Raw genomic sequence first — 22,431 nt, forward strand, 5'->3', positions numbered from 1 at the left:
AAACAATCAATAAGATCAAAATATGGAAATGATTGTAAGTAGCACAAAATTTAGTCTCTATAATAATGTTATACATGCAAAGACATAAAAATTAATCATTAAGTTATCACTCTTTAAGCTAATTAATGAACAAGTGAGCTCCATAAATTCTATCAGCAGACTCACCTAATAGTGATTCGTTTGGTTAGTGAGTAGTACAGAATTAAATGCTCACATAATGCGTGACCTGAAAATGTCTCTTTACCTGGTTATAATGAGACGATCCAAATTAATCCTCTGCTGCTTTGCAATCCACGCTGTCCGATACAGCTTCTCGGCTGTCTTCAGCACATCTGCATTTAGCCTCTGAATGAGCTGTTTCTCAGAGCTCACATATAAGCGCTCCTGCTTGAGGTGGTGGGCCAATGTGTGAATATCTAGCTTCACCATCTTTGAATTCGGAAAAGGTACAAAGGTTGATCACTAAAAATAAAAAAAGGCAAAATTCAAGTTTATGTCACATCATTTTTTTCTAAAATCAAAAGGAATAAAATTACTTTTTGTTGTTGTTGTTGTTTTGAGACAGGGTTTCTCTGTGTGTAGCCCTGGCTGTCCTGGAACTCACTCTGTAGACCAGGCTGGCCCAGAACTCAGAGATCCACCTGCCTCTGACTCCTGAGTGCTGGGATTAAAGGTATGCATCACCACTGCTCAGTAAGAAACACAAATTTTTAAAATATTTTATTTTACTTTTGCATTTATATATGGGGGGGTATGTCATAGCATATGTATGGAAGTCAGGGGACAAATTGTGGGAGGCTGGTTCTCTCCTTTTAGCATGCGGGTCTCAAGAACTAAACAGGTCCTCAGACTTGGTATCAGGTGCATTTACTACATGGGCCATCTCACTGGACCATGATTTTTTTTTTAAAGTATGCATGTTTGCCCATGTGTGTGAGCCTCTATGAATATATACACATAAGCCACACAAGGCATTGGATGTGCTTTATCACTCTCTATTTCTTCAAGGCGGGGTCTCTCCCAGAACCAGGTCATGTTTTGTCTAGGCTGAAAGCCAGTAAGCTCCAGCGAGCCTCCTGTCTTTGTCCCACCTAGAGCTGGGGTTACAGGCTTGCACAGATCCCTGGCTTGTTAAATGAATGTAGGGATTTGAATTCCTGTTCTCATGTTTACTGAAGAAGCATTCTAACCACTCAGTCATCTATCCAGATCTTACGTATATTATTTTTTGGAAATACAGTTTCACATAGCACAGATTAGCTTTGAATCCTTTATGTACCTAAGGATGATCCTGAACTCCTGTTCATCCTGCTTCTACCTCCCAAGTGCTACAATTACAGGAATGGGCTATCCTGCCCAATTATGTAGTGCTGTGGATTGAACCCACGATTTGTGCAGGCAAGCACTCTACCATCTGAGCTGCATCCTCAGTCCTCTTGCTGGTTTTCTGAGACAGTCTCATACAGTCCAGGCTTGCCTCAAATTTACCACATAGCTGAGAATGACCTGGACTCCTGATCCTCCTACCTTTAGTCTCCCAAGACCTGAAATTATAGGCACACACCACACACTCAGCAGACTGTTTCTAAATTAGAGTTAACAGCAACAAATAAATCTAAATCTATTTAGGGAGGTGCCTCTGCTTATTAGCCATGAAGTCATCCTTGACTGCTTTCATATTGCAATCAATACACCCTGTTGATTCTATCTGTGAAATAGTCTAAGTGGTTGGTGAGGAGGCACACCTTTAATCCCAGCACTGGGGAGGCAGAGACAGATTAGTCTCTGAGTTCGAAGAGTTCTAGGATAGCCAGGGCTACATAAGAGAAATCCAGTCTCAAAAAGCAAATCAATCAATCAATCAATCAATCAAACAAACAAACAACAAAAAGAAAGAAAGAGAAAAGAGAAGAGAAAAGAAAAGAAATCTATGTGGTTACTGTTTTCACTGGGAGTCCACCCCACCTCCCTGGAAAGCCTATGAACTAGTTGATTTCCTTCCTCCCTATTTTGAATTCCCAAAGTGTGCTCTCCCCATAGAGTGTATCTGATAGTCACACCATTTTATTCCTTGACTAGAAACCATCTCAAGACCTTACCTTATACGCAGAATGAAATCCAAAAGCTGACGTGGTCTTCCCTAGCTAAATCTTTGCCCCTCCAGGATCTACCTAGCATTTACTACAGACAGCTAACTTGCTTGCTAACCGTCCTTACTGGGAGGCTTCTACATCTAACAGTGAGCCACCATGGCCAGGATCTGTCTGTTTGTTTCACTGCCCTGCTCTCAGGCTTAGGTGATGGCCTAGTTCACAGTAACTGGACAAATATGTGCCAAAGGTATAGATAAAAATCAAACAACTCTCTTTTATTTTTTGGTTTTGTTTTTTGTTTTTGCTGTTGTTTTTAGATTTTATTTATTTCATGTATGTGAGTACACTGTCGCTGGCCTCACACACACCAGAAGAGGGCATCAGATCCCATTACAGATGGCTGTGAGCCACCATGTGGTTGCTGGGAATTGAACTCAGGAACGAAGGAAGAGCAGTCAGTGCTCTTAACCCCTGAGCCATCTCTCCAGCCCATCAAACAACTCTTATTTTTCTAATAACTAAACAAACAAATACAAACTGTACACAAACTTTAAAGCATTACTATCTAAGCCAGACCCTTGAACTGCCAGACCACAAATGTCTTGCATTAACAACAGGAATACCAATACTTAAGATAACAAAATTGTATGAGCAGAGAGTAACTACTAACTCAAAAAAAAGTCTCAAAGAAAAAAATTGTCTTTGGGGGAAAAAAAAGTCTGGCTGAGAACTAAGCGTGGGGGCTGGAGAACAGCTCATTATGTAAGAGCGTCTGCTACTCCTGCAGAGAGCCTATCGAGGTCTCCAGGGCCTACACAACCTCCTGTACCCCTAGCTCCAGGGGATCTGATATCCTCTTCTCACCTCTGTAGGCACCTGCGCTCACATGAACACACTCACACACAAAATACACAATTAAAAATACTGCTAGGTGTGGTGACACACCTATAACCCCAGCACTCAGGAGGCAGATGCAGGTAGATCTCTCTGATTTTGAGGCCAGCCTGGTCTACATAGTGAGATCCAGATCAGTCAAGAATATACAGTAAAGACTCTCAAATAATAAAAAAAATAGGGATAGGGTGGTCACATCAAAATCCAGTCCTTAAAAAAATAATAAAATATACACACATATACATAATCCCCAAATTTTTAAATTGAGTACTATGAGGCTGGGGTACAGCTCAGTGGTCAAGCCTAGCATGCATGAGGCTCTGGGCTCATAAACGAAACACAGACAATTAATATTATGAGAGTTGCAATAACAAATATGTTCTTGAGTTTTGCTGGAACTCAGCCCGATTCCCCTAATCTCAAAGAGCCCATAATCTCATAACCAAAATACTGTTCAAGCTACTGAGTAAGCATGTCTTCAATGACACAGCAAAATAAAAACGTATTTATGCAATTCAGAAGTTAAAATCTTCAAATATAACTTCAAAATTAAAATTTAGGACTAGGCATGGTGGTCCACACCTTTAATCTCAGCAATTATAAACAGTTTACACAGCAAGTTCAGGACAGCCAGAACTATAGAGAGACCCTCTCAAAAAACAAAACAGTAACAACAAACCCTTAAAACTTAGAGCTTAATGGAGCTGAAGAGAAACTCAACAGTTAGGAGTGTCTGCTGCTTTTCTAGAGTGTTCAGATTTGGTTCCCAGAACCCATATGGTGGTTTGTCTGATCATTACACTAGTTCTAGGGGATCTGGTGCCCTCTCCTGACCTCCAAGGGCACTAGGCACACATGTGGTATACATATATACATGCAAGTAAAACACTGACACACATAAACTAAGTAACATATAATAATAATAATAATAATAATAATAATAATAATAATAATAATAATAAATTTAAGCAAAATTAAAATAAAAAGATTAACACTTAAAATAAATGTTTCGTTCCATCCAATCTAAGAACTGACCTCCATCTGACCTCCATTATCCTCGATCCCTATGAATGACCCTTCCCACCCCACAGATTCATGACTTATGATTTTATGACCCATTTAATTTAACTTAACAAGACTTTAAAATTCATTTATGCTGGGCAGGAAAGATGGCTCAGCTGTTAAGAGTACTGACCGCTCTTCCAAAGGTCCTGAGTTCAAATCCCAGCAACCGCATGGTGGCTCACAACCATCTGTAATAAAATCTGATGCCCTCTTCTGGTGTGTCTGAAGGCAGCTACAGTGTATTTATATAGAATAAATAAATAAATCTTTTTAAAATATTCATTTATGCCTAGCATGGTGGCACATACCTTTGATCCCAGCACTCAGGAGACAGAGGCAAGCAAGTGCAAGGCCAGCTTGGTCTGCATAGAGCATTCCAGGTCTGCTAATTAGAGCACTATCTCAAAAAGAAATGTAGTATTACAGTGTATTGGAGGAGCACATGCCACAGTGTCCACATGTGTCAGAGGACACATCTGTAGCCAGTTCTTTCATCTTTCATCAAACTCAGATTTCCAGATTTGCAAGGCCAGCACCTCTACCTGCTGAGCCATTTCCCCAGCCCCAGACTCTAAAACTTTTAAAGATTTATTTTTAACTTTCTGTGTATGTGCATGGGTGCAGTGCCCACAGAGACCAGAATAGGACAGTGGATCCTGTGCAGCTAGAGTCACAGCTTAGTCACCCAATGGGTGCTAGGAATCAAACGCATATCTTCTACAAGAGCAGCACATGCTCTTACCCACAGAGCCACCTCTCCATCCCCTTAAGATTTTATGGAACATGGCTATACCTTCTAGTCATGTTGTCTATAACCGTTTTCACGTTAAGATGGTGGGGGGATAATAACCAGTCTTCTACAGTCCATTTGGCCCCTACGGAAAGTTTGCCAACTTCTAATAAGTAAGTTTATCTCCTCTATGGAAGAGCATAGAGAAGAAGCACGAATCTGATAAGGTATTTCTGAGCTACACTAGAAAACTACACTAGAAGTTCTAAGGAAAGTACATCTAGTACAAATGTCAACAGTTAACAGGACAGAGTGACACACAACTATAATGTCAACACTGGGGAAGGCAGGAAGATCAAAAGTTCAAGGTCAAATACAATGCAAATTTGAGAACAGTGTGGGCTATAGGACTCTCAAAAATATTTATTCCAAATATTACTCCACAATAACATTTCAGAATAGAGCATCATCTCACATTTTATGAGTCTCTAATTAAAAGCATCCCAATTTATAATGGTGTATTGACTAATTTTCAACTTTAAGGCAGCATTTAGAGTTCAAGTAAACAACCTACTATCTAGCTTATCTTAGGTTCTCTCTTTCTGTGTCTCCCTCCCATGCTCTCTTCTTCTCTCCTTCTCTCTGAGGAACAGAGGACTGAATGCAATCCTATTGTTGACATCTACAATACAGGATACTCCTTACAACTTTAATGTACTAGCGTTCACAAATTATATTTGTATTTGACAGGCATTCTACCATCAAACTACATCCTTGGCCCAAATAGTAAGTATCCTTTTATTAGCATTAAGAGAGTGAACATGAAACCAAATCCAATGTATTCACTTCTATAGAGGACACTTTAGTAGTCAATAAAGTGGAAAGGAAACTAAAACTGGAGTAAGTCTGATGAATTTAAGACTGACCACTTACCATCATGGTGGTGCACACCTTTAAGCCCTGCACTCAGGAGGCAGAGGCAGGCCAACTTCTATGAGTTCGATACAGGCCTAGTCTACAAAGCAAGTCCAAGGCCAGCCAGGACTCTGTCTCAAAAACAAACAAACCAAAACCATGATGGCCTCTGATATGTGATCTGTGACCTCTGACATCTATTGTCACATAACCTGAGGCCAAAATGATGTCTTCATCTGAACCACACAGAAAAGCCTCCATCTCCACAACATGGCAGAGTTGATGGAAACTAAACCTTTAGCCAGGTGTGCTGGCACACATCTTTTTTTTTTTTTTTTTTTTTTTTTTGGTTCTTTTTTTCGGAGCTGGGGACCGAACCCAGGGCCTTGTGCTTCCTAGGTAAGCACTCTACCACTGAGCTAAATCCCCAGCCCCGCTGGCACACATCTTTATCCCTGTATTTAGGAGGCAGAGGCATGCAGATCTCTGGATTGAAGGCCAGCCTGGTCTGGAGGAGGGTGGGGAGGGGGAGGCGGTAATTAAACCTTTTGAGAAAGTGGGAAGCATCAAGGTTACGCACATGTTTTGCTTGTTTTTCTGTTGAGGTGGTTTACTAGATAGCTATGTAGACCAGGCTGACCTTGTTCTACCACTTTTGAGTGCTGGGATTAAAGTGCCACTGCGCCTGACTAAAATCAAGGTTATTATTAAAGAGATGTGACAGACTACTAGCTAACACGGGACACCTACACCTATTTTGTTTTTGTTTGTGAGTTTTTTATTTTGTTTTTTGAAGGCAGTATCTTACCAAGAATAGGTTGGCCTCAAACTCCCTGAAAAACTGAAGATGGCTTTGGATGAAGATGGTGGATGGCTTCCTGCATCCACCTCCCTGGTGCTAAGACACAGGCCGCCATGTGCTGGGAGTCTTGTGCAGGCTAGGAAGCACTCTGTCAGCTGAGCCATCTCTAGCCCCAGAGACTCAAACTTGCAAAGCATTAAAAGTGAGATCAAGAGACAGCTAAGAGCATTACTAGTAATTAGTACACCTTACAGATGAAAGACCTTTGAAATTTGAGAATAAAGAATTTCTTCCAAATAAGGTGTTGAATTAAAAATGTTTCAATTAGGAGGCTGGAGAGATGGCTCAAAGGTTAAGAGGACTATTTGCTCTTCCAGAGGTCCTGAGTTCAAATCCCAGCAACCACATGGTGGCTCACAACCATCTGTAATGGGATCTGATTCCCTCTTCTGCTATGCAGACATACATGCAAATAAAGCACTCATACACATAAATAAGTAAACCTTTTAAAAAATGTTTCAGGGCTGGGGATTTAGCTCAGTGGTAGAGCACTTACCTAGGAAGCGCAAGGCCCTGGGTTCGGTCCCCGGCTCCGAAAAAAAGAACCAAAAAAAAAAAAAAAAAAAAAAGTTTCAACTAAAACTCATACAGTGATAACAATGCAATGGAGTATACTAGAAGAGAAGTTGAAAAGTGAGGAAACCTGAGTAAGCCGTGAGCTTTGGTTAGTGTCAGCCTACAGTAGTGTTCACTGTACTCGGCACAGCAGACAAGTGTAACAGGGTAGGAGGTAGGTCTGTGGGACTCTACAGGCACAGCAGACAAGTGTAACAGGGTAGGAGGTAGGTCTGTGGGACTCTACAGCTATTCCAAAAGACAAAGGGAGGAGCTTGCTTGGGTTTTGCCCATCTTTATTGTTGTCTATTTAAGAGTTCTCTTGTTTCTGTGAAAGTTTTGTTATATATTCCAGGCTGACTTTGAATTTTACTATTTAGTCCAGGCTGACCTCCAACTTATTGCAGTCCTCCTGCCTCAGCTTCCTGAAAGCTAGGATACAGGTGTAAACCTAGCAAAACTGTGGTTTGTTTGTTTTGTTTTGTTTTTCTCTCTGTAGTCCTGGCTATCCTGGAACTCACTCTGTAGACCAGGCTGGCCTCAGACTCAGAGATCTGCCTCCCCAAGGTCTGGTATTAACACCACCACTACCTGGCAAGGCTTTTTAATTATGTAAGTAATATGCTTTTAAATGCAACCATCAGTTGAGTAAATTCAAATAATCTTGAGAAAAGTATTAATGCTGTAGTGTATTCAACTACTACCTAGAAAAGGCACCAGCTAGTTTATGGTGTTTAGAACAGACCAGCATTCTGTGACATACAGTATTATATACATATTTTTTTTCTTTTAGTTTGCTGAGATCAGAAAAGCAAAATACAAATCTGCACTGGTTTCACATGCAGCAAGGTAAATACATTCCCTAAGCAGAACTGTTGTAAGGAAAGTGTTTTGTGGTTGGTTGACTTTGTTGTTGCAGGCCTTACAGAGCAGGGGACTGAATCCATGTCCCTCCCACATGACAGACAAGCACCACACCTAAGCAATGCATTCAGCCAGCTTTGATGGTAACTCTCACCACAGCGAATCTTATCTTAAGCTAGCAGAAGTTATGGCTGAGCCAAAACATGGTGGTTCAAACCAGCAATTCCAGTACTCAGGGGACTGAAGCAGATGAATCCTGAGTTTGAAACCCTTTTTGAAATAACCAGGACCCTGGCTAGGGATGCATCTTAGAAGCAGAATGATTGTCTGGGGTTAGTCCCCAGCAATGAACATATTGCCAGGTCTGTGGAGGTAACACAGCAGTTAAGAACACTAGTTACTCTTGCAAGGTGACCCTGGTTCAAGTCCTAGCCATCACAAGGTGGCACACAACCATGTAACTCCAGTTCCAGGGGATCTAACTCCCTTTTCTGACCTTCACAGGCACCGGACATGTGGGGGTACTCATACATACATGCAGCAAAATATTTACACATATAAAGTAAGAAAAAACAGGTGGTAGCCAGTGGCTTATACATGTAACACCAGCACTTGGGGGGCTGATATAAAAGAGTTGCTGCAAGTTAAGGCCAGCCTAAGCTACACAGTAGGCTAGACCAAACTGGGCCACAGTGATAATTTGTCTACCTGGAGAGTGACAGAGACAGAGACAATGTAGAATGGTTGTAGTTGAACAGTTTCATGTGACGAGAGGTAGTAAGTGCATAGGTGTTAGGAAACAGTAGTAACTACTACATTTCAAGCCTGCCGCCTGCACCACCAGCCTGCCTAAACACTCCAGTTTCATGCGTGGAATACATGACTGTTTCTTTTGCTTTTGTTTGACACTGGAAGCTGAACCCATATGCATAGGCGTGCTAAGCACGTGCTGCACCAACACTCCCAGCCCTGCCGGTGAGAACCCCTCCTTAATTTGTTATTCACTCACTCACGTGGGTTGAGGGGTGTCACAGAGCATGTGCAAGTCAGAAATCTGAGACTAGCTTGTGGAGTCAGTTCTCACCCTCTACCGTGTGGGCCCAAGGATGGGACTCAGGCTCTCAGCATTGGCAGCAAACCCCTTTACCCACAGAGCCACCTAAAGTCTTTTGGGATTTTGTTTGTTTTGCTTTTGTGGGGTGTTGTTGTTGTTGTTTTGAGACAGATCTTGAAACTCACTGGGGTGGCAGAAGCAGAGGCAGGTGGATCTCTGTGAGTTCAAGGCCAGCCTGGTCTACAAGTAAGTTCCAGGATACCCAGAGCTTCACAGAGAAACCCTGTCTCAAAAAACAAGATGGCAGAGTTCACAGTCTTCTGCCTCCCAAGTGCTAGAATCAAAGGTGTATACACTACACCTGATGATATATAAGTAGTTTTGATTACAACATAGAGCTACACAGCTGAGGAAAGTAAAAACGATTTCATTTCCCAAGGTTGAACTAGTAACATGTGTGTGTCCGTCTGTCTGTCCATCTGTCTGTAAGCCACTCATGTGTCTCCCAGCTATGAAACGAATAACCTTATTTGGTCACGGTTACTGTTAACAGTTGCCCACGCAGTAGAACTAGCACTGGACTTGTTGGGAAAGGAGGAGGACGGAAGAAGCTGAGACGGTGAGGATAAGCATGACCATAATGTAAAAGTGTATGAAACTGGATGGATTAATTAGACGTAAGCAATAACTGAACTGCCTCACTCTTAGGACAAGCCCTCATATGTTTAAGTCAGAGTGCAGACAATGCCCAGCTTTCTTGAGAAGCTCCAACTGCCAGACAACGTAAGTTTTAGTTGGACTTCAGAACTAAATAATCTCAACTCCCTCAAAGTCTAGGAAGGAAGTGATATATATATATATATATATATATATATATATATATATATATATATATATATATTTAGGGGAAAAACTGCTAGGAATTAACCCGGAATGTTACCCAGCATGCTTGCTGTGCTTGTTGCTCTCTTGGAAGAACGTAAGATGGCTTACAGATGCCTGTTAACTCCAACCCCAGGAGGCTCTGATGCCCTCTGCCAGCCTCTTCATGCACGCATACACATGCATACGCACACGTATGTGCACACACAAACTTGTAAAAGTGAATAAGGAGCTGGAGAGATGGCTCAGTGACTAAGACCAATGGCTGCTCGTCCAGAGGACCAAAGTTCAGTTCTTTGCGCCCACATGGAAACTGACTATAACTCCAGTCCCAGGGAGTCTGGCACCTTCTTCTGGCCTCCTCAGACACAGCAAACACATGTCGTACAGACGTACCTGCACACAAAACACACATACACGTAAAATACGAATAAATAAATCTTTTTTAAAAAGAAAAGCAGGGGTTGGGGATTTAGCTCAGAGGTAGAGCACTTGTCTAGTGAGCGCAAGGCCCTGGGTTCGGTCCCCAGCTCCAAAAAAAAAAAGAAAGAAAAGAAAAGCAGTGCCTACATGGCAAAATTTATCAAATTTACCAAACACGTTCTGTATTTCTTTGTTGTTACTGTTTTTAAGGCAATCTCAAGCAGCCCAGATGGGCTGTGTAGTCAAGGATGACCTTGAGTTTCTTTCTGTCTGCACCTCCTGAGCACTGAGATTACAAGGGTGCACTATAGTGCCTGGACAGCTTATATAGTGTTGGGAGTTAAAGCCAGAACTTCATAGACATTACACAAGCTCTTAACAGTTGAGTTACAGCTCCAAACTGGGATGTTGTTGTTACAATAATCATAACTCATTAAACCTTAATCAGCGTTACTATCATCGACTGTGTTTCTACCCAAAAGAACACTCGTGGCCTAAAACACCAGTTATTATGGTGTGTGGGGCACGGGTAACAGAGCATGCTCAGCACAGAAGGAACATGGAGGTCAGAGGGCAACTTTCTCTAGTCAGTTCTTTCTTTCCACTTTCACACCAGTTCTAGGACTTGAACTCAGGTCAACAGACTTTTATAGCAAATACTTTTTCCTACTGAGTCATCTCCTTGGCCCAAAAATAGCTGTTCAATATAATCCAACCATTAAAATGCCCTCATTAAAAACAAACAAACAAACAAACAAACAAACAAAAACAAAAAAACGCCTCCTCATTGCTCATCGGATGCAGAGAGCTGGCTCAGGAGGTAGGAGTACTCACGGCTCCTGCAGTTCTCAGTTCCCCCACAGTGGCTCAAACTGCCTGTAACCCCAGTTCCAAGGCATCAGATGCCCTCCTCTGATCTTCAAGAGCACTTGGTACTCATTTGGTGCACAGATGTACACACAGACAAAAGACTCATAAAATAAAATAAAAAAGAATCTCTAAAAACAAATTAAAATGTCCTTATAGAATAGAATTCATAATTTCCACTACTTTATATAGTACCAAAAAAAAAAAAAAAACAAAAAACAAAAACAAAAAACTAAAAACCAACCGCCATAATTGTTAGCTCTTGGACTGGAGAGATGGCTCAGTGGTTAAGAACACTGACTGCTCTTCCAGAGGTCCTGAGTTCAATTCCCAGCAACCATACGGTGGCTCACAACCATCTGTAATGGGATCTGATGTGTCTGAAGACAGCTACAGTGTACTCATATACATAAAATAAGTATTTTTTAAAAGTGTTACCTCTTACTGTCACTGCTAATTTTTTTTTTTTTTTGGTTCTTTTTTTTCGGAGCTGGGGACTGAACCCAGGGCCTTGCACTTCCTAGGCAAGCGCTCTACCACTGAGCTAAATCCCCAACCCCTTCTAATTATTATATGTTTTTAAATGATGGAACAAAAGCTCAGGGCTAGAGAGATGGCTCGGCACCAACTGTAACTCAGTTCTAGAAACTCTGATGCCTCTTCTGGGATCTAAGAAATCCACACGAGAGATGAGCACCCCTTACAAAACAATCTAATAAATACCACACTTAACTGTAGTCAGTACCCACATCTTTTTTCCCTCACAAGACTAGTTCTGGCTTAGCAGTTAAGAACCCTTGCTGCTCATCTACAGGGCCCATATTTGCCTATAATTCCAAATCCAGGGGATCCAATACACTTTTTCTGGCTCCCACAGGCTCCTGTACACATATGGTGCACACACATAGGTTCAAGACACACACACACACATAAAACAAAATCAACTTTAAAAAAAAAATGAGCTAGAGAGATGTCTCAGTTAAAAGAGCACTTGTTGGCATCAGATCCCATTACAGATGGTTGTGAGCCACCATGTGGCTGCTGGGAATTGAACAAGGACCTTTAGAAGAGCAGCCAGTGCTCTTAACCTCTGAGCCATCTCTCCAGTCCCACAGTGAGACCTCATATTATAAAAAGTTAGCTTCTTTGGGTTTCAAAGAAGGAAGGAAAGATAGACTAATTTATTTTCTCTTCCTTCCTTTTCTTTCTTCCTTCTTTCTGCTCTTCTGACAGGGTCTTCCTAAGAGGGCCTCAAACCTTTATGAGACTCCTGCCTCACCTTCCTAAACATTGGGATCATAAGTATGCAATATCACTCCTCTGAGATGAAATACTTTCTGGCAGGGGAAAAAGCCATAAAACTGTTTCTTAAGCGTCTCTGGTACAGGAAGCTCTCAGGCAGGTGTGAATAGCTCGTGCCTATAATTCCAGCAAAGACTGAGACAGAAGGAACTAGAAGTTCAAGGTGAGCCTGGGCTTCACAGTGATACCCTATCTCCAGAAAAAAAAAGAAAAAAAAAAAAAGAGAAAAAAAGCAATATTTTTATTTGTAAGCATCCCAAAATCTGTCTGAGGCACTACACCCTTTACACATAATATATATTCAGAGTGGGTTAAAAATAGATCAGTTTAGTCTAAGATTGAAAGTTTTAAAAATTTATTTGGTTATGAGTTCCTTGCCTGGATATTATTATGTGTACCTGGTGCCCACGGAGGTCAAAAGAGGCCATCAGACCCCCTGGAACCGAACTACAGACAGCTATAAGCTGCCTCATGGGCACCAGGATCTGAATCCAGGATCCCTGCAAGAGCAGTGTCCCTAACCGCTGAGCTAGTCCACAAACTTCTAAAATTTTCAAACCATAAGCATTCATATGGGAATGTTCGTCAATGGTAGAATGCTTGCCTAACATGTCCAGGGCCTGGGTTTGAGCTAAAGTACCACAAAGGTTTGGTTTTTAAAGTATTTAATCCAAATAATTGCTTGGGAGGGTACTACTGGCTCGGATCATGAAGTAAAGGAAAAGAGTTACCAGCCTTTGGCCCTTTTTTAATATTCTTACTTTTCCAATTGAAAGCCACTACTCGATCATTCAAGAATCATAGAAAATAATTAATACAATATGCATGTAAGCAACATAAGAACAGGAAGAACTGAACATGTTTGACCACATGCTTTCTTCTAGTCTCCCTGTGGGTGTGTCTGAATTACACAGAAGCAAGACCAAGCAGGCACCGTTCTGGACAGACAGCTTAGATAATGAGCAGGCATCCTGCCGGCTTTATAGTTACAAGAGTGCACACAGCTCTGCCTTAAGAAAATCACTCACTAAGAAGGGTATGAACACATTCCCAGGCCTAAGCGAAACCGTGGCCTAGACATCTCTTGCATACATGAGGTCCTGGGTTTGTACCACAGCACACATGCACACACGAAACAAGACAACACGGTGCTTTGTTGTTGCTGTTTTGGGTTGGGATTTCCGTTTCTGTTTTTTTGAGACAGGGTCTTAAATAGCTCTAAAACTCGATCAATAGTCAAGGCTAGCCTTGAACTCTTATTCTTCTTGCCTCCAGGACTGAATGGCCAGATTCCAAGTACATATTCCACATGCCAGACATGGTTGTGCACACCTCTGATCCAGCGCTTGGGAAGCAGAGGCAGGCTGATCACTGTGAATTTGAGACCAGCATGGTCTACAGAGTGAGTTCTAGGAAAGCTAAGGCTACACAGAGAATCTGTCTCGAAAAAATAACCAAGAAAAAAAGCACAAGTGTACAGCACCACACTTGGCTGTAAATTACATAATTGATATAAATTATGTTAGTATTTCTTTCAGGTAGAAATACTTAATAGATATCAGATTCATCTTCATACTCAAAGAGACAGCTCAGCAGTTAAGAGCACTGACTTCTCTCCCAGAGAAACCAGGTTCAATCCATACCACACACATGACTGTAATTCCAATTCCAGGAGACCTGACATCCTCTTCCGGTATCCACAGGCAATGTATGCATGTGTTACACAGACACACATGCAGGCAAAATACCCATACACATAAATCCCAAAACAATTATTACTACCTATTATCATTATTTATTATATTATAATATTCCTAAAGTCTGTTTCTAGATTTTACTTTTTCATTACTATTACATGTGCATGTGTGTGATGTGTGTAGTGGTGTGCATAATGGAAGTTAGAGCACAACCATGTGCAGTTGATTCTCTCTGACCTTTACATGTCCCTGGGATAGAACTGAAGCTGTCACACTTACATGACAAGCAACCACTGTGCCATCTTGCTATCCCTGTTAATATGTTTTCTAAATAACCCTTTTCCAATTCATTCATTTACATGAGAAATTGAGGTATCAACTGATATTGAACACTTGCTCTGGGCGCTACACTGAAGAGTTCAGAACTGAGTCTCACCCTAGGAACAAAACAAAACTGGACTTTTGGAAATGTTTTTATAAAATCATAATATAAGGATGGTGGCACTCACCTTTAATCCTAAATCCTAGCACTCAGGAGGCAGAGGTGGGAGGATCTCTTCTAAATTCAAGGCCAGCCTAGGCTACAGAGCAAGCTCCTGAGCAGCCAATGAGACATAGTCTCAAATAATAATAACAATAATAAAATAATAATTATCATTTAATAATAGTAATAAGTACTACTACTATTATTTTTAATTATTATTATCTAAGCAATTTCCAAAGTGTATATTTTATAAAGAAATTACTAGTTCCAATTCTTTTACAATTGAAAACAATTCTTAAGAAGTTAAGAATCATAGAAATTCTGTACAAACACTAGTTTGTGTAGTTTATTCGCCACAAATACTTAACTAAAAGCTTTTCCAGCTGAATAGTAGTGGTGCAAGCCTTTAATCCCAGCATTCAGGAAGCTGAGGCAGGCAGATCTCTGAGTTTGAGGCAGCCTGATCTACAGAGTCCAGGATGGTCACAGCTACACAAAGAAACCCTGTCTCAAAAAAACAAAACAAAAACAAAAGTTTTCCAGCCTAAGGGAAACACTATTCTTCCAGAGGGATTCTATTTGCACAAGCTTAAAAAAGAAAAAAATTATAATTTGCCCTTGAGATTCCTAGAACATGCAAACAATTCTCCCCAATATAACCTCCTTTAAAAAATAGTTCTGAAAAGAAATGGAAACCACGGCACCTCCTGTAATCCCAACACCAAGGCAAGATCTCAAGTTTGAGGCCAGCTTGGACTACATTATGAGACTGTGTCTCAAAGAAAGAAAAATAGAAAAGATCAAAGAGTAAAGTAAATGCCTTAGTACTACTTCCCTCTTAAACTTTTCTGCAAACAGGAAGGGTAGTTTTTAAAATATTTATTTAGTATTTTATGCAGTTTATTTAACTGCAGTTCATTACACTTAAAAAGTAACAAATTTCAGGGCTGGAGAGATGGCTCAGTGGTTAAGAGCACCGGACTGCTCTTCCAGGGGTCCTGAATTCAATTCCCAGCAACCACATGGTGGCTCACAACCATCTGTAAAGAGATCTGATGCCCTCTCCTGGTGTATCTGAAGACAACTACAGTGTACTTATATATAATAAATAAAATAAATCTTTAAAAAAAAAGTAACAAATTTCAGTTAGCTATACCAACAAAAAGACTATATCTGTAGCCTCCAAAATCCTATTGTCAGACCAGAAGTAGTTCCTTGTACAGCTGTAGGTGCTGTGTGCACCACAGGAGAGTAGCGCAGCATGCTCAGTGGAGCTAACTAGTGGACAAAGAAACAGCAGCACTGGAAAGGTAACCAAGAAGGCACCGAGAGGAGTGCTCACTCATTACATCTAGAATCTAGGCTAGGCATGGTGACACCAGAATTTGAGATGTATGGACAAGAGGACCAAGAGTTCAAAGTTACACATGCAATCCTTTTCAAACAAACAGAGGACACACAAACGCAATCCCAGTACCCTCTAAAAGTACACATACAGAGAAAACATAAACCAGAGATGTCGGCTCCTGCTCATAAGCCCATTATCTAAGAAGAGAAGGCCTCTCAAACTGCCACTGCAAGTCTGAGGCCCATTTGGGCTACAAAGTGAGATTCTGCCTCAAAAAAGAGGGGGCGGGGCCAAGGAGGACAGAAAGCCTAGGAACATGTCTCAGTATTCACTTAATGCTTGTCATGCAAGCATGAGCTCCTAAATTTCATCCCATTCCCTACATAAAAAAGTCTGCTGTCATGACACATGCTTGCAATCCCAGAAGTGGGGAAGCAGAGACAGGAGCATCCCAGGGGCTTGTTGCCAGCCAGTCCAGCTAGTCGGTGAGTCCAGGTTAAATGAGCAAACGTATCTTAAGCATAAAATGGAAGCTGGATGATGGTACACATCTTTAATCCCAAGGGAAGCAGAGGCCAGTGAGTGGATCTTGGAATTTGAAGCCAGCCTGGTCTACAGAGAGTTCCAAAACAGCAAGAAGTACACAAAGAAACCCCTGGAAAAAATAAAGAAGGTGGAAAGCAATGAAGAAGAGCCCTTCATCAGTTTCTGGCTTATACATGTGTGGATGACTGTGAGAAAGCAAAAAAGAGTATTAGTCCACAGATTATTTAAAAGGGGGAAAGAATGTCTTTACAAAAAAGTCTTGTGAAACTCCTTAATCAAAAATATGTCATTAATGAAACTGGTATCAGAGGATGTGTCTTATGGCGCACAATGAGAGTCTTAAAATCAGTTTAACATGCCAGCTAAAAATGTTTAGTCTGAATCTGACTAAAAGAACTCTGGGACAAATCCAACCAGAGCAGCATTCTGAGAGGGCACTCAGTGGGAGAAAGCTTAGGGTTCAACTCTTAGCACCTTGGAGAAAATCATAAGGAAAATAAAAAGGCCAGAAAATGGCATTTGACAACCAAATGATGCATTTGTCATTATGCTGTAAATGTGACTGACTGCTGGGGTCCAGCTCCAAATAAAGCAAGTGCCCCACATGCTATGGCTCGAGACTGATCCCTAACACTGCAAAATAAACAAGTAAATAAAAACATAACAAGGGGTTGGGGATTTAGCTCAGTGGTAGAGCGCTTGCCTAGGAAGCGCAAGGCCCTGGGTTCGATCCCCAGCTCTGAAAAAAAAAAAAAGAACCAAAAAAAAAAAAAACCAAGAATACGTCGAAAAAAAAAAAAAAACATAACAAAACAAAGAAATATAAGATCTCACTTTACAGTTCTGGCTAGGCTAGACCTCATCACGAAGATCAGACTGGCCTTGAACCCAAAAAGATTCACCAGTCTCTGCCTAAGTGCTAGAACCACATCTCCTGCCAGGGGGTCGGGCGTGGGGATTTGGGGGAAGGGTTAAGTTACAGATTTTAGGGATCGGGCATGGGGGGAGGATGATTTAAGTTACAGATCTTAAAAGTCTGGTCTAGCAGCAGACAATGGGGAAGGGGAAAAGATGTAGAACTACATACCACTTGTACTCAGCTCTCAGAACTATTAACACGTGTGCAATTCTTCCTCACACACGTGTGTCTGCACATCAGAATTAAAATGCAAGCGTCACACATGTTGAGCAGCTGATGTACCGTCACGCTGCAGCATCAGTTCTGCTTTTGTCTTCAGGGAAGGGGAAAAACGCTGGGCAGTGGTGCTCCATGTCTGCTCCCAGTGCTCAGGGGGCAGAGGCAGGAATGAGCTCCAGGACAGCCAGGGCTACACAAAGAAACCCTGTCTCAAAAAACAACAACAAACAAACTCAAGGAGGGGAAAGGAGGGGAAATGACACACACCATCACTGTTGTCACCACCTCCTATCTTTATTCCCTTACAAATTCTTCAGTAAGAATTACAATATTAAGAACTACAAACATGAGATGGCTCAGTGGTTCAGAGCACTGACTACTCTTCCAGAGGTCCTGAGTTCAATTCCTAGAAGCCACATGGTGGCTCACAACCATCTGTAATGAGATCTGATGCCCTCTTCTGGTGTGTCTGCAGAGAGTGACAGTGTACTCATATAAATAAAATAAATTAAAAAAAAAACAAAACCAACTATCATCTATATACTGTCTAGAACTACTTTTTCTCCTTTTTTTTGACAAAAACAAATTTATATTCCTCAGCACAGAAGGTAAGAGAGTAATTAAGAAAAAACAGTAGGGTTGGTGAGACCGAGACAAGTTCCAGAAAAGCCTGGATCACATAGCAAGACCCTGCCTTCAAAACAAGCAAAAGAAACCTCAGCAGAACAAAAAGAACTTGGCCTACAGACCTCTTTACCTTCCACTTCATGATGGTGGGAAGGTGAGTGCAGCGAAATCCTACTGGCATCATGCGCTAGCTATAGCTAATGGAATGCCCACGTGAAAACCAATGCCCACAGAAGTGCTGCAGTGTTTGTGAAATAGTGTCCTAGATGAACCAGGCATGGCGGCACATGTCCCTAATCCCCACTCAGAAGGCTGAGGAGGCACGGGAAGGTCAAGGTCAGTCTGGTCTGCATGGTGAGTTCCAGCCAGGGCTACAGAGTGAGACCCTGTCTTCAAAACACCATCCTCTGCTACATATCCAGTTGGAAGCCAGGAGCTAAAGAGAGGAAGAGGAAGAGGAAGAAAGGCAGGCTTCTTTATCCACAGACCATTTACTGAGCATCCACTATGCAGTAGCCCTTGTTCTAGCACAGCAATGAAGACAGAGTCTCTGCTCTCCTGAAGATGGCAAGTAAGGAAGAAAAATTAAAACATTCTATAATAACGACAGCAGTTGGAGGCATGGCATAAAAAAAGAAAAAGAGCAGGAAGCAAAGAGTTGACACTCTGAGGGTGGTCTGGGTTACACAGGGAGTTCCAGACTACCCTGAGCAATTGTGTGAGATCCTGCCTCAAAATGAAACACTCTACAGAGCTGTGTGTAAAGGCAGCTCAGCAATTAGAGCACCTGTCCAGAACGCCTGTGGCCCTCGGCAGTACCACCTGGAGAGTGCCAGAAGCCGAAGAACTTGAAAGAAACTTTTAAGAAAACAATGTACCAGCTTCCTGACTCTGTCTAATCTGTATGAAAAAATAACAACTAAAGACATACTTCAGTTGAGCCTGCTACTTTTCACTTAGAAAAAAACATGAGGCTCTCCTTCTATTTAAAACCTCCATCACTTTTATGATGTTAAGGAATCCACAAATGGGGACTGGCTGCACAGCTCGTAGCGTGCTTGCCTACTATTTCATGGCATGTGCATAGCCCGAGGTTCCATCCACAGCAATGCAGAAACAATAAGTAAGTCCATTTATTTTAAGAGAAGGAGGAGGGCTGGGAAAAGGACTCAGTTGGTGGAGTGCTTCCCACACAAGTGTGAGGGCTTGAGTTCAGATTCCCAGCTCCTATGGAAAAAGCCACTAGAGTAGCCAGTGCCTATAATTCCTGAACAGAAGGGACATCGGGGCTTGATGGCAAGCCAGTAGGCGATCTTGTCTCAAAAACTAAGGTGGAGAGACAGGAAGGCATTCAACATGAAACTCTGACTTCCGAAAACATATGCACACAAACGTAAGCACATGAACATTTACATACCCATACAACACACAAACACAAAAAGGTAAGAGAAAAAGAAAATCAGCAAATACTAAAATTTCTTTTCACAAGCTTCAGGGACTTAAAAGTAAGGGATGCCTCAGCACAAAAATGAAAAGGCCAAGATACTCAGTTCCTCTTCTTCCGCACCAGTATTTTGCTGATTCCTATACACGAGATGAAATAGCTACCGTCTGGTCTTTCCAAACTACACTGGTATCATCCATATGCTTTGTTTTTTAATTTTTTTAAGGGCAGGAGTCGTGGCTTACACCTATATACCCAGCACTGGGAAGACAGAGGCAGAACGACCACACAGCTAGTTTGAAGCCAGCCTGGTGCCAGTTTTAGTCGAACAGGGCTATTCAGTCCTTGATTATAAAATTCTTTTGAGATGTATATAGTCTCATTGTGTCTGCTTTTCTTTTTCTTTTTCTTTTTCTTTTATTTTTATTTTTCTCCTCTCTTCTTTCTTACTGAATGACAAAATCTGGGGACTGTTAAGTCTCCTCTAAAGCTTATCTTTATTTCAGGAATTCTTAATCATTTTGTGCACAGTCTGGGGAAGTTTAAGGTCCCCTTCTCAAATTGTTTTTAAAAAAGAAACCTATTATACTGACATATTATGAAATGCAAAACTGACATATATAGCTGTATCTTACTTATTACATAAGATATAACAGAAACTCACTAACTCAAAGAAATCCATCTATAAACAGATGATACTTTAAGAAGGCTCCAACTGTAAACATGACACAAAATATCTGTAATTTCTATTGGTGGCAAACTCACAGGGATTGCTAATACTACTGTGGTTTGTTGCCTGTTTTCATAACTAAAAGCAACAGTCAGCTTCAATTACTGGTTTGTAAATAAAGGTGTAATTTTACCCTCATTCTCGCTAAAGGATCAGATACATTCTATCTACATTCAATCCACGGAGGAACCCCGGGTTGGGAACTCTAGTTCCAAGCCCTCACCCTTTTTGCCCAAACTCAAAATTTTCATTTTATTAAGCGTAATTTAATTGAATTTAAACGTTAAAAAAAAAAAGAGTCCTCGTTCCTACCGCTCATCTGACACCTCGCCTTAATCTCACTTTATTTAGAATTAAGCATTGAATTCCGTTCGTTTCTGAGGTCTTCCCAGCCAGCACCCGTGACAATTCTGTCCGTCAATAAAAGGCGTCATTGAAAGAAGAGAGATGGAAAAAACGGACACTTCCAGACCACCACCAGCAAGTGCACAGACCCCCCAGCCCGGCGCGCCTTTGCGGGTGCACGACGTCGCCAGCCCGGAGCGTCCGGCACGTCCCTGGCGACGCTCCCAAGCCATTCCGTCCGCTCCGGGCCTCCGGGACTCGGTTGCCCACCTGTCCCGGACGCCCACAGAGGCGACCCGCGCCACTGCGCCCCTTCCCGCCGCGTCGCGCTCCCGCCCCATCCCCCATGTTCCCTAGGTCCCCGTCGCCTAGGGCCGGCCGCCGGGGCCCGCGCGCCGCCACCTCGGACTCGCGGGGCCCGGCCGCGCCGCTTCCCACCCGAGCGTCGCCCGGCGCCGGGCAGGCCCGGGGCCCGGGGATCGGGGCGGGGCGGCCGTCAGGCGCGGGCTGAGGTGGTAGGCCAGACGGCGGGGCACGCGGCGCCGGCCGGCCGGGGACGCGCACTCACCGGTGAGGTCATGCGGAGGACGGCGCCCTGGTCCTCGCCGGACGGCCACTCAGCCTCGGAGCCGTCGCCCTCGCTGCGAACTGCCACCGCCGCCCAGCCGCCGCCACAGATCGCCAGTCGGTTTCTCTGCCTCCTGCGGCGGCGCTGCCCCCTCACCAGTGCGCGTGCGCGTCGCCGCGGGGGCCCCTGGGATCGGTGGTCCGGACTGCGGCCGCCCTTCCGCTCCCGGTCGCGAACCGCCTTGCTGGGACCTGTCCGCCGATCCCCCGCCCTCACGTTTCCATGTACCTGGTGCTGGAGAAGACGTGTGGGGAAAAAAAAAATGACACTCCTCACTTGCTCGGAACATCATCCAATGATCTCTCTTCCCCCTCCCTTTCACTTAAAAGCTATACCAATTGGACCGTATCTTCAGATAATAAATATAATTCCCCACTTCTCGTTTTGTCAATTTTCATTGTAAGCCATACAGTTACATTAAATGTATTTAGGTCGGTTTTGTTTTGTTTTAAACAAAAATGACATATGACGCATCAAGTTAACAGAAGTGAACAGTCAGAGAAACCTTAGTTAGAACATACCTTAAAGGTCATCCGTGCAGCTCCCAGTCAGGCAGGAATATCCTCCTGCAGGTTGAGCCAGACCGCCTCCCGTCTCACTTCTGTTTTGGATGTTCCTGTATCAGTCAGCTCACTACCCCTAAGAAGTGCAGCCTGCTCCTCTCTGTTGGACAGCTCTAAATGTTAGAAAGTTCGCCTCCTGCAGAGCTGAAATGCTTCCCTTGTCTTTCCTGCCCTTGCTAGTAGTCATGCTGCCTGAAAGCGAGGAGAATTGGTTCCCACTTGACAGCCCTTTAAAACATTGAAGACAATAAATACATCCTCCAACACCAGGAATCTCCTGCCCCACCCCCAATGGGGGAGGAGGGACTGAAACTCATCTTCTCAACTATTTCAAACATAAATCAGATCCCAGACAGCTTTCCACCCCTCTTCCAT

The 22,431-nt window shown here is 42.6% G+C and overlaps 1 protein-coding gene across 9 annotated transcripts in view; it reads right to left on the minus strand.

The window, feature by feature from the left end:
- The window catches only part of Gapvd1 (GTPase activating protein and VPS9 domains 1), a 73,540-nt gene extending 51,953 nt beyond the window's left edge, over window positions 1-21,587 (minus strand). For 8 of the 9 annotated variants that reach the window (XR_015683098.1, XM_087652734.1, XM_087652731.1 and 5 more), the window contains exons 1-2: window positions 21,434-21,587; window positions 245-462 (exon numbers count right to left, since the gene is read on the minus strand). Coding sequence is in view for 8 of the 9 variants with exons in the window: in XM_087652734.1 (XP_087508860.1) it covers window positions 245-429 (185 nt within the window). In the remaining variant the exon portion in view is untranslated. 9 annotated transcript variants of the gene reach the window in all.
- Between the last annotated feature and the right edge of the window lie 844 nt (window positions 21,588-22,431).

This window comes from Rattus norvegicus, chromosome 3 (assembly GCF_021556685.1).
Source record: "Rattus norvegicus strain SHRSP/BbbUtx chromosome 3, alternate assembly SHRSP_T2T, whole genome shotgun sequence".
NCBI classification, from domain to species: domain Eukaryota; kingdom Metazoa; phylum Chordata; class Mammalia; order Rodentia; family Muridae; genus Rattus; species Rattus norvegicus.